General features: G+C 42.4%; 1 protein-coding gene across 1 annotated transcript; it reads right to left on the bottom strand.

Annotated features, from left to right (window-relative positions):
* Positions 1-4,024: 4,024 nt before the first annotated feature.
* On the bottom strand, positions 4,025-11,660 carry clic5a (chloride intracellular channel 5a). Its single transcript, XM_060933117.1, has 7 exons — positions 11,330-11,660; positions 5,569-5,678; positions 5,350-5,475; positions 5,159-5,265; positions 4,891-5,072; positions 4,623-4,783; positions 4,025-4,498 (listed from the first exon to the last, which is right to left on the bottom strand). The coding sequence occupies exons 1-7, from the start codon at positions 11,390-11,392 to the stop codon at positions 4,486-4,488; spliced, it is 762 nt and encodes a 253-aa protein (XP_060789100.1). The 5' UTR covers positions 11,393-11,660; the 3' UTR covers positions 4,025-4,485.
* Between the last annotated feature and the right edge of the window lie 1,078 nt (positions 11,661-12,738).

Below are 12,738 nucleotides of genomic sequence, written 5' to 3'. Positions count from 1 at the left end.
CACAGCCATCTACCAGGAGATTTTAGAGCACTTCATGCTTCCATCTGCTGATGAGCTTTTTGGAGATGCTGATTTCCTTTTCCAGCAGGACTTAGCACCTACCCACAGTGCCAAAACTACTACCAAATGGTTTGCTGACCATGATATTAGTGTGTTTGATTGGCCAGCCAACTTGCCTGACCTGAACCCCATAGAGAATCTATGGGGTATTGTCAAGAGGAAGATGAGAAACACCCGACCCAAAAATACAGATACGCTGAAGGCCACTATCAAAGCAACCTGGGCTTCAATAACACCTCAGCAGTGCCACAGACTGATCACCTCCATGCCACACCGCATTGATACAGTAATTCATGGTAAAGGAGCCCCAACCAAGTATTGAGTGTATAAATGAATATACTTTTCAGAAGTTGGACATTTCTGTATTGTAAATCCTTTTTTTGATTGATCTTAGGGAATATTCTAATAATTTGAGATACTGGATTTCTGATTTTCATGAGCTATAAGCCATAATCATCAAAATTAAAACAAAAAAGGCTTTAAATATTTCACTTTACATGTAATGAATATAGAATATATTAAAGTTTACCTTTTTGAATTAAATTATGAAAAAAAGGAACTTTTTCATGGTATTCTAATTTTTTGAGATGCACGAGTAAGTTCTTTAGAATTCCAGCAATTATAAATAATCACAGAGATAAAACAAGAGAGTTGTCTATGGAGCGTAGACATCAGTGGCTGTCCAACATAAACCGGGCTGATCTAAGTGATGTGAGAAAGCAAAAACCACACGAGTCTGCAGTGAACATTTTATCAATGGTACGACCTACGAACTAGCTAGTTATTAATGAAAGAAAGATGGCAGTATATAAGAGATATTGGATCGTTTAACAGCCTGCTCATGCAGAAACTCGCCACTGTGAAATGTGACAAAGCTGTGATCATCGAGTGCGTGAGCTGACAATCAAAGGCTTCTACGATTATTTCATTTTAAGAAGAGCTGTATATCATTTTTGATGCTGCTGCTTTTATTTTGCTTTTTCTTTCCATTAGGGAAACCAGCTGATCTCTCCAATTTTCCGGATCCAGACTGGGCTCCAACACAAAATACGGGCCACAACAAAATCAAAGATGGTAGCTACTAAAGAGGTAGCTCGAAATGCTAGGCCTACAGAGCGCAGAAAGAAGTGCAAAATTATTGAAGAATCTTCCCAAATGATCACAGAGTCAATCGAACAAGATTCATGTCAATCCCCTACCTCAAATACTGCAGCCTCCTCGCCCGGTGAGTGCTTTTCAGTGGCGGCGGCAGAGGGCAGGCGGCAGAGGGTGGGCAGGGCGGTCCCCCACCCCCAAAAAATTATGTTTTAATAATTTTAGGGGGGGTTATGATGGGAGTCCTTTGACTATTTATAAGGAAGGAAAGGAGAGAGTAGTGTGAATAAACAGCCCGCTGAGCGCCTTTGTTTTCCCTTATTAAATCCCACTGCGTCCCTTCATCCCGGCGCCCCGGAGGCATCTGCAACATCTGAAAGAGCTTTCTCCACCTTGAAAAGGGTGTTGACATACCGTAAGTCTTCGATGGCTGAACAACGACTTACACTGCTACATGCACATAAAGATGTCGTGGACACCATGGACTTGACCCCTATTGCTTCTGCGTTCCCGTCTTTCAATGACGAGAGAATGCGCTACTTTGGTTCCTTCAATTAAGCAAGGTACATTTGAACATTGTATGTGTATTTACTCACATGTAAACACAGTAGAAAGTACCAAACCCATGGTAAGAGGGTGTTATCCTCTCAACAATACTAAGTAGACGTAATTACGTTATAGTAAAATCGGTTCTGTTTCATATAGAAAAAAATGCCCCGGAACCCCCTAGATTTGGCGCACCTTTGGCCCATGACACGTCGCCCCCTCATCCAAAACTTCCTGCCGCCATCTCTGCTCTTTTATAAATAAATATGTTATATAGTGTATTATGGCCCTTTTCCACTACTCTTTTTCAGCTCACTTCAGCCCAACACGGCTCGCGTTTCGACTACCTCAGAGCAGCACAACTCAGCTTGCTTCAGCCTTACTCAGCACCCAAAACTCGCACGGTTTTGGAGTGGGGCTGAAGTGAGCCAAACCGAGCCGAGTGGGGCTAGGGGCGTGAGGAGACACTCCCCTGTGCACTGATTGGTTAGGAGGAGTGTCCTCACATGTCCACACACGCCCCGCGAGCACGCTGGGATCTGTAAACACTGTAAACCTGGAAGAAGAAGAATTACGAATTACGAGAATTATGAAGCCTTATGCGCCTCGCCTCATCTATACGCTCTTGCCAGTATCTGTTGGCGCTGTCACCGACAACAAGCTACAGCACCAAGACCAGCAACACTAACGACTCCATGTCCTCCATGTTTATTGTTTACTATCAGGGTCGTGAGACTACCGCTTAAAAGATCACTGATGTCACTGTTTGCGCCGCCTAACGACATCACGTGACGTCCACCCACTTTCGCTAACTCCACCCAATGTGTCCACCCACTTCCAGCCAGCACGGTTCAGCGTGGTTGTAGTCGAAATGCAACCCCAACAGCCCCACTCAGCTCGACTCAGCCCAACTCAACCGCGTTGGTAGTGGAAAAGCGGCATTAGATACCTCTCTTTTGAAGCAGTCAAAATGATTGCTTTTAAAATAGATTTGAGAAATGACTACAAGCTTCTAAATGTACCTTCCAGTCTGTACTCTTTCCACTGTGTATGTGTGTGTATAGTATATCCTCCAACATGGCGGCAGTCAATGATGCAAGCAGTTTTGGTCACGTGGTTGCAAACGAAGTATAGGTTTCGTTATCGGTCTAGTGTGACCACAAACCATATAAACGGCAGGGGACCGATTTATTTATAGTTATCGTTATAGTTGTAGTTATAGTTATTGGTATTGTGGGACCGGCCCTGTAATCAAACAGTTAAGTGTATAGCAGTTTTATAATAAATATGCTAAGAACATGTTGTTGCATGTGATGTATTTTAACAGGTTCACAGAATACAGAAGGAACCAAACTGCACAAAACTCTTGATCGAAGATAATGACAAGATCATAGCTATAATAGATTCAGTGCAGAATTAAATTCTATAGTATTCAGTTGATGATGCATAATATGGGGTGCCAAGTGTCACCGGGCCCATTTCGTGGACGAAATGCATTTCGTCCGACGAAATGGAGAAAACGAAGACGAAATTATAAAACACCGTGATGCCTTTCGTCCATGAAATGCACACATCAATTTTCATTGTGTCCACGAAATGATGAAGACAGTATGTCATTTCGTGTGTGTGAAATCACGAAATGCATTTCGTCCATCACAGAATGTGTTTCGTGGGACAAAATGCATTTTGTGATGGACGAAATGCGCTCTGTCATTGACGAAATTCATTTCGTGATGCATCTTATGCATTCCGTGGACGAAATACATGTTGTGATGTCCAGAATGCGTTCTGTGGACGAAATATATGTCGTGATTGACACCATGAATTTCGTGATATAGGGAATGCATTCCGTGATTGACAAAATGCATTTCGTGATTTCACACACGGCGGCACGGTGGTGTAGTGGTTAGCGCTGTTGCCTCACAGCAAGAAGGTCCGGGTTCGAGCCCCGTGGCCGGCGAGGGCCTTTCTGTGCGGAGTTTGCATGTTCTCCCCGTGTCCGCGTGGGTTTCCTCCGGGTGCTCCGGTTTCCCCCACAGTCCAAAGACATGCAGGTTAGGTTAACTGGTGACTCTAAATTGACCGTAGGTGTGAATGTGAGTGTGAATGGTTGTTTATGTCCATGTGTCAGTCCTGTGATGACCTGGCGACTTGTCCAGGGTGTACCCCGCCTTTCGCCCGTAGTCAGCTGAGATAGGCTCCAGCTTGCCTGCGACCCTGTAGAAGGATAAAGCGGCTAGAGATAATGAGATGAGATGAGATGAGATTTCAAACACACGAAATGACATACTGTCTTCATCATTTCGTGGACACAATGAAAACTGATGTGTGCCTTTCATGGAGGAAAGGCATCACAGTGTTTTATAATTTCGTCTTCATTTTCTCCATTTCGTCCACAAAATGGGCCCGGTGACACTTGGCACCCCATAGCATAATGTGTGCATATTTAAACTGCATTCTAAAGAGCACTATAGGTTTATTTAACTCTGGTGATTTGACTGCAAACTGGAAGCAAATGAAACACGCTGCCTTGTGCATTTCAGGAGAATGAAGGCTGCAGAGATTTTAATAATAGAACTAGTTTAGTGGCACAGTCTTTTCTCAAGCCCATTACAGAGTTGCTGATTAGACAGATTCGTGCCATTTACACCCAGGGAGCAAAACGACAACGACATGTAAAATGTACACAGGCAGCATCAGACCAGGCAACAGTCTATCTAGGGCATTTATAGGACCAATCCAATATGGCGTCCTCAAGGCAACACACACAATAAAGTTGCTAACTCAAAAATTCCCCCTGAAAAAAAAATGTTAATGTCATGCATTATTTATCAAATGTATTAAACACGTTCATATGACAAAGAAGTCACCTCTCATTGTAGTTTTTGTCAGTAAAAATCAGCTCTTGAACTAGATTTCACCTGCCCAGCCGCCTGGCTACGTCCTGGTAAGCCAGTTCGATTTCTCTGTCAGCTGCACACGTGTTCGTGAACTCGTCCCGTGCGTAGGCGTTCTTTAGATAGCGCCACACTCCACTGTACTCTGATGGTATCTCAAAGTTACGGTATTTCTTAGAAACAACCTTGAAATGAGAATGTCTTCAATGGGAAATCTCCAATGGGCTTAAACAATGTATAAAATTTAAAATAGTGGAACATTATTCCTGGCTTTTGAAATCAAAGGTCTTACCTTGACTACATGAAGTTTTGGGAGAAGGTTGCAGTCTGCTAGTGTTAATTCATTGCCATCAAGGTATTTACGTGTGGAGCATTTCTCTTCCTCCATGCTATCTGCATCGATCTCTTCAGGTAGAGGAGAGTTAAGGAAGTCATCTAGTTTCTTCAGAGCCTTCAGTAACCCTCGCTGCAGACCTGCAAGGTGAAAAGGTGTACACTGGTCCAGAGAGGACTTCCTGAACACGAGTGGCATCTGAATCACCATAAAATGTGCCACTTACTTGTGTTCGCCTCAGGCTTTGTGTTCTTTATGTATGCAGAGAACTTAGCGAAGATATCATTTCCTGCTGTGTTTGATTCCCTGTTTTTTGTCGCTAGTTTCGGGTACCTTGAGAGAACAGAGGCAGTAAGGTGGCATTGAACTTGCACAGGCAGAACAACAAAAAAGCCCAACCCTGCTTTTACTACACACTTTGGAGGTGCTAGCATCTCCTCTAGGTACTCTTCGATTTTGTTGACATCAGTCCGCACCTCACCATTGAAGGTGAGAAAAGGCGGGTGTGTTCCAGGCGCCAGGTTATGTAGATCAGGTGGTTTCCTGAGGAGCAATGACAGACAACAACAGATTATACATGAACACTCAGACATTATACCACCCAAAATATACCCATGTTCATGACCATATTATTACCTTTTCAGATCAACAGTGGTGACATTGAACACCACCCCTTTCAGCCATAGGATCATGAAGAGTCTTTGGGAGAAGGGACAATTCCCAATGCTCTCCCCATCACTGCCTGCCTGAAGTGAAACAATCCAATAGGACAAAATTCATCATTAACCCTTTGATGCAAAACATATGCACACCCCTTCTAATGCACAACATGGGTCAAAAATGACCCGCATTCATTTTCCAGGTTATTTCATGCTGACTGAGTTTTTCTTTGCTCTGTCTTTTGAAATCAATTTATTTTATGATTGAATATTCCGGCGGCACGGTGGTGTAGTGGTTAGCGCTGTCGCCTCACAGCAAGAGGGTCCGGGTTCGAGCCCTGCGGCCGATGAGGGCCTTTCTGTGTGGAGTTTGCATGTTCTCCCCGTGTCCGCGTGGGTTTCCTCCGGGTGCTCCGGTTTCCCCCACAGTCCAAAGACATGCAGGTTAGGTTAACTGGTGACTCTAAATTGACCGTAGGTGTGAATGTGAGTGTGAATGGTTGTCTGTGTCTATGTGTCAGCCCTGTGATGACCTGGCGACTTGTCCAGGGTGTACCCCGCCTTTCGCCCGTAGTCAGCTGGGATAGGCTCCAGCTCGCCTGCGACCCTGTAGAACAGGATAAAGCGGCTACTGATAATGAGATGAGATGAGATTGAATATTCCAAGTATTCTTTAAATATCTTGTTTTTAATTACCACAAATCATTAATTTAATTTTTTCTTTCCTACTTTATGAACAAAAATAATTTTTATATTACTACACATGGGTCATCCAAGTGTGATTTAAAATTAAATGTCTTAATACTATAATAATAATTTGTTTCAAGTAATTACTTTAGCAGTGAATGGGGCCAGTTATTTATTTATTAACTATGTAGTTAGCTAAGCCAACTACAATAAAATTAGCTAACTAATGTAGAATATGTCAACAGCTCGGTAGCTAATAGTAATTACTTGTAACTTTCTGACAAGTAATCTACTCACTCTCAAGGGAACCTAAACATAATCAATTTTTTTCTAAGGTAATGTTAGAACAATTGAAAATCATTACTTACATGTATTAGATGGGCAAAGGGCGCTGTGCTGAGCTGTGAAATGTCTGACACAAGCACAATTCACAGTTCCCACCAAACGCTGGAGTAAATGCATGCGGGTCGGTTCTGACCCATGTGTGTAAACTTGATGTAGAATTACAAAAGCTGTGCTTGTTCATAACTTAAGAAAGGAAAAATAAAAATGATGATTTGTGCTAAACAAAAACAAGATATTTACTGCATATTTGGAAAAGTAAATGACAAAATGAATTTATTTCAAAAGTATATCATAGAAACACTCAGCCATACATGAAATAACCTGGAAAATGAATGCAGGTCGTTTTTGACCCATGTTGTGCATTAGAAGGGTAGTGATACAAAAAGGGTTTTTATTCAAAAAGTAAGAAAGGAAAAAATAAAATAAGGATGTATGATGATCAAAAAGAAGTTAATTGAGGAATACCTTGAATACTGAATGATGGAATTAATTTATTGCAAAGATATAGAAGATAAAAACTCAGCCGGGTCACTTTTAACCCATGTTTTGCATCAAAGGGTTAAAGAACAACCGTTCTACTCATGACACTCGGTGTTTATAGCATAAAGAAACTATAATCTAAAAAGAGGGCTATCATTTGTTTATTAAAAATTGAGCAGAAAGACATTCTTGTGCTTATTCTAGGACTCCAGTTCACATGTTCATGATTGTAATGAATATCCCTTCAGTGGACTTGGTACTGTTTGACTTCATAGTATATAGTTGGGCAGGACAGTGGTGTAATGGTTAGCACTGTTGCCTTACAGCAAGAAGGTTCTGGGTTTGTGGTTGGTGAGGGCCTTTCTGTGTGGAGTTTGCATCTTCTCCCTGTGTCTGTGCGGGTTTCCTCTGGGTGCTCCGGTTTCCCCCACTGTCCAAAGACATGCAGCCAGATTAACTGGCTACGCTAAATTGTTTATGTTTGAATGGTTGTTTTCCCAAGCCTGGAAATGTGAGGGTTGCCCCAGGAAGGACATCTGGCATAAAACTATGCTCCAATTAATATGACATGTGGATCAATAGGGTACACATAGCAGCGACCCCACACACATAAGTGGGACAAGCTGGAAGAATTGAGTGACTTTATAGTATACTGTTGAAGATGGGGAATGATTTATAACCACACTCTCTGGTGTCACACAAAGAAGAAAGCGGTTCACTTTTGAGACTGGTTCCTCTCAAGTCACCTCAGGGAGTCTTTTCTTGCAACTGCCACCACTAGCTTGCACAGAAGGGATCTAAATTGACATCGATTTCTGTACAAACCACTGTGCGCTTAGGGTTTAAAGTGCTATACAAAAACAAAACAAAAAACTACGAAGTGGCTTAGTAAGGTTTTGAGCCTCCATGAGCCACCATAAAAGCGCCACCAAGCACTTTGGCGTTGATTCCACATATCTCTGGAACGGTACCGGAGGGATGAACACCATTTTTCCAAGAAGTATTTCCTCACTTAGTGTTTTGATGATATTGGTGAAGAGCACTGTCTAACACAATCACCAAAATCTACGAGTAGGTGCCGAATTAGGTTGAGGCCTGGTGACTGCACTCTAAATAAAGTACATTATTGTACCTTTAGTGGTACAACAGCTTGTCACTGGGGCAGTATCCTCGAAGGTACGTATTTGTACCCTTTATATACTACTTTGGAACATATCCGTACATTTTTGGCTCTAAAAAGGTACACATAGTTACCTTGAGGACCAATAATGACCTCTTGGGGGTACATGGATGGATGGATACTTACAGTGGTGCTTGAAAGTTTGTGAACCCTTTAGAATTTTCTATATTTCTGCATAAATATGACCTAAAACAACATCAGATGTTCATACAAGTCCTAAAAGTAGATAAAGAGAACCCAGTTAAACAAATGAGATAAAAATATTATACTTGGTCATTTATTGGTTGAGGAAAATGATCCAACATTACACATCTGTGAGTGGCAAAAGTATGTGAACCTTTGTTTTCAGTATCTGGTGTGACCCCCTTGTGCAGCAATAACTGCAACTAAACGTTTCCTGTAACTGTTTGATCAGTCCTGCACACTGGCTTGGAGGAATTTTAGCCCATTCCTCTGTACAGAACAGCTTCAACTCTGGGATGTTGGTGGGTTTCCTCACATGAACTGCTCGCGTCAGGTCCTTCCACAACATTTCGATTGGATTAAGGTCAGGACTTTGACTTGGCCATTCCAAAACATTAACTTTATTCTTCTTTAACCATTCTTTGGTAGAATGACTTGTGTGCTTAGGGTCGTTGTCTTGCTGCATGACCCACCTTCTCTTGAGATTCAGTTCATGGACAGACGTCCTGACATTTTCCTTTAGAATTTGCTGGTATAATTCAGAATTCATTGTTCCATCAATGATGGCAAGCCGTCCTGGCCCAGATGCAGCAAAACAGGCCCAAACCATGATACTACCACCACCATGTTTCACAGATGGGATAAGGTTCTTATGCTGGAATGTAGTATTTTCCTTTCTCCAAACATAACACTTCTCATTTAAACCAAAAAGTTCTATTTTGGTCTCATCTGTCCACAAAAAATTTTTCCAATAGCCTTCTGGCTTGTCCACATGATTTTAGCAAACTGAAAATGAGCAGCACTATTCTTTTTGGTGAGCAGTGGCTTTCTCCTTGCAACCCTGTCATGCACATCATTGTTGTTCAGTGTTCTTCTGATGGTGGACTCATGAACATTAACATTAGCCAGTGTCAGAGAGGCCTTCAGTCGCTTAGAAGTTACCCTGGGGTCCTTTGTGACCTCGCCGACTATTACATGCCTCGCTCTTGGAGTGATCTTTGTTGGTCGACCACTCCTGGGGAGGGTAACAATGGGCTTGAATTTCCTCCATTTGTACACAATCTGTCTGACTGTGGATTGGTGGAGTCCAAACTCTTTAGAGATGGTTTTTTAACCTTTTCCAGCCTGATGAGCATCAACAACGCTTTTTCTGAGGTCCTCAGAAATCTCCTTGGTTGATGCCATGATACACTTCCACAAACATGTGTTGTGAAGATCAGACTTTGATAGATCCCTGTTCTTTAAATAAAACAGGGTGCCCACTCACACCTGATTGTCATCCCATTGATTGAAAACACCTGACTCTAATTTCACCTTCAAATTAACTGCTAATCCTAGAGGTTCACATACTTTTGCCACTCACAGATATGTAATATTGGCTCATTTTCCTCAATAAATAAATGACCAAGTATAATATTTTTGTCTCGTTTGTTTAACTGAGTTCTCTTTATCTACTTTTAGGACTTGTGTGAAAATCTGATGATGTTTTAGGTCATATTTATGCAGAAATATCGAAAATTCTAAAGGGTTCGCAAACTTCCAAGCACCACTGTATGTATTTATGACATGAACAAAGTCATTAAAAGCCATAATTAATTTCTTTGTTACTTTTTCCAACTTGTGTTGTGGAAACATTGCCCTGCTTTAAAGCTATGGAGGGTAATTTATAACGTCAATATGTGAGTCAGGGTCATGGGGCCAGACTCAAGATTATTACACCCTTGAGTGACATGCGCAGTTGCATGAATCAGGTGGAGCCTTTTGTCCTAGCAGCTAATCCTTATCTCTAGTCAATCATAGGAACCAAACAAGGGAGCAATCACAATCCATATCTGAAATGAAGCGCTCCTGCTATCCAATAGCAACATTGAACTGGGCCGGAAAACTGAGCCAGTCACCGGATCCCAACTGGAGCTGAATTATTGATGGAAATTCCATTACTTGCCTCATTAGCCCTCGACCCAAACGGTTCGAGTCTGACTTGTCAACAGAACCTTGAGCTTGACTCCATTCTAACCCATTTCATTCGATTTTGTTTTATAACCTCTTCATTTCAGGTTCAAATGCAGAGCGCTTCGATTTCAAAGGCCTGCAGTGAGGATTCAAAGTTTCTTCTTTTGACTATTTTGGAAAATTTACATTGATTTAATACAGTAAGGTTTCTGTGAATAGTTTCACACACTGTCAGGTATTCATACAAGATCTGCTTCTACCATTAGGTCCACTTTACCCTCCTTAATACTTTCATAAGACACCAAGACGGTCAGTTGTATGGGATTTTCCCACTGGTTGTACCACAGATGTGTGACTGAATAGTGATATGCAATTTAACACGTCAACTGCTATATAGATCCTGATAAACTAAGATATGGAGCAATTACACACACACAAAAAAATACTGACATAACTTAGAGTGCTTCAGCTGATGGTGCAGTTGATCTGATCTTTCATTATCGCAATAATCACATCATTTCCACCATCTTTAAATGTTCTCGGTGCTCTATTAAGCCTGATGGAGCAATCCAGAGACACTAGCACAGATCTGATTTAATCTAGTGTAGCACCCCTGCTGAGGAATTAGAGCGTTGCAGTGTTGATAGGAAGGCAGAAATAATTCAGGAGGGAGTGTGCCTCCTGGGCAGAGAGTGTGCTACTGAGACACCTGTCCATTTCAGCTCAGCACTTCAGTACTTCTGCTTCACTGACCAAGTGCTGCTGACCAAACACTAAGACACAGACCTACACAACATGCACACGTCAAAACATTGTTCAATACTGAATCCAAAGACTGTGCAAAGAGCTTTCTCATGATAGCTAAAGTGAATTACATAAAGGTTGATCCTAGCATGCCATGCATCCTTACCTTTACAAACAATTCAATGTCAGGATCCTTATCCTCTTCATTTGAAGAGACCAAGTCGGTCATTTTAACTCAGGCTTTATTAACGTTCCTTCACCCAAACGTGCCACTGAGCTCCGGGTGGGATAGCCAGTAAGCAAGAGAAAGCTTGCTCACCAAAGAACCTCCTTACTGTACCTCCAGCTGGCTCTAGTGATGGTCTTGATCATGCAACAAGTGCACGAGGTGCAGCCTTGTTTTGATTTGGCCCCTGGGCCCAGCTGTCAGGGGTACAGCATGCTCTCACTGTCACACTCAGGCCAAAAATAACCGGCAAAGAGGAGAGGGAGGAGCTCCGAATGTCTGCTCCTGTGTCACCTACACTCCCTCCACACACTCTCACTCTCTGGCCTTTATGTCCTGCCAGCAATCAATCACTTTTTTCAGCCTTTCCTGTAAAAAATAAGTCAGGAACTGAGTCACTCTGGGAGCACAGGAACGAGATGTCCTACTTCAGATAGTGTGAAAATCCAGACAGAGTGTTCAAGATCCAGGGGGATGAGTAATGCTTAAGCACTAAAGGACATGATACACCAGTAACTGATAAATGGTGATTAAAAGAGTACGATTCGAGAACCAATACAGTATTGCAGTATAAGTAGATACACTGAAAGCTCATCTGATAAACTGCTTGAATATCTAACCTCCACCAACATTATCTCTGCGTCAAACGATGAGAATCTCCTGAATATAAAGCATGAAGGAAAACTAAAAAAAGGTTAATATAAAAATTGGATAATACTGATGAGTAGTTATTGTGAAAATGATAACCTGTTGGAAAGTGCAGCATATGCTATATATATAGTGAGTCAGAGGTGGGCTATGGCCTGAGGTGGAGAAAGGAGCTGGACATTCCACTCTCTAAATATAGCGGCTTGCTCAACTCTTAACACACACACCACATATACAGGGCCCCCACCTAGGGCTCAGGTCTTTACTTAGGTCTTATGATTTAAACAGTTATTACTAGGTAAACAAGGATCTACTTATTGAATAATTGATCTCATCTCATTATCTCTAGCCGCTTTATCCTGTTCTACAGGGTCGCAGGCAAGCTGGAGCCTATCCCAGCTGACTACGGGCGAAAGGCGGGGTACACCCTGGACAAGTCGCCAGGTCATCACAGGGCTGACACATAGACACAGACAACCATTCACACTCGCATTCACACCTACGGTCAATTTAGAGTCACCAGTTAACCTAACCTGCATGTCTTTGGACTGTGGGGGAAACCGGAGCACCCGGAGGAAACCCACGCGGACACGGGGAGAACATGCAAACTCCACACAGAAAGGCCCTCGCTGGCCACGGGGCTCGAATCCGGACCTTCTTGCTGTGAGGCGACAGCGCTAACCACTACACCACCGTGCCGC

The sequence above is a fragment of the Neoarius graeffei genome, chromosome 11, assembly GCF_027579695.1.
Source record: "Neoarius graeffei isolate fNeoGra1 chromosome 11, fNeoGra1.pri, whole genome shotgun sequence".
Lineage (NCBI taxonomy): Eukaryota > Metazoa > Chordata > Actinopteri > Siluriformes > Ariidae > Neoarius > Neoarius graeffei.
Note: the sequence above shows the minus strand (reverse complement) of the source record. Positions and strands in the feature narration are given on the sequence as shown.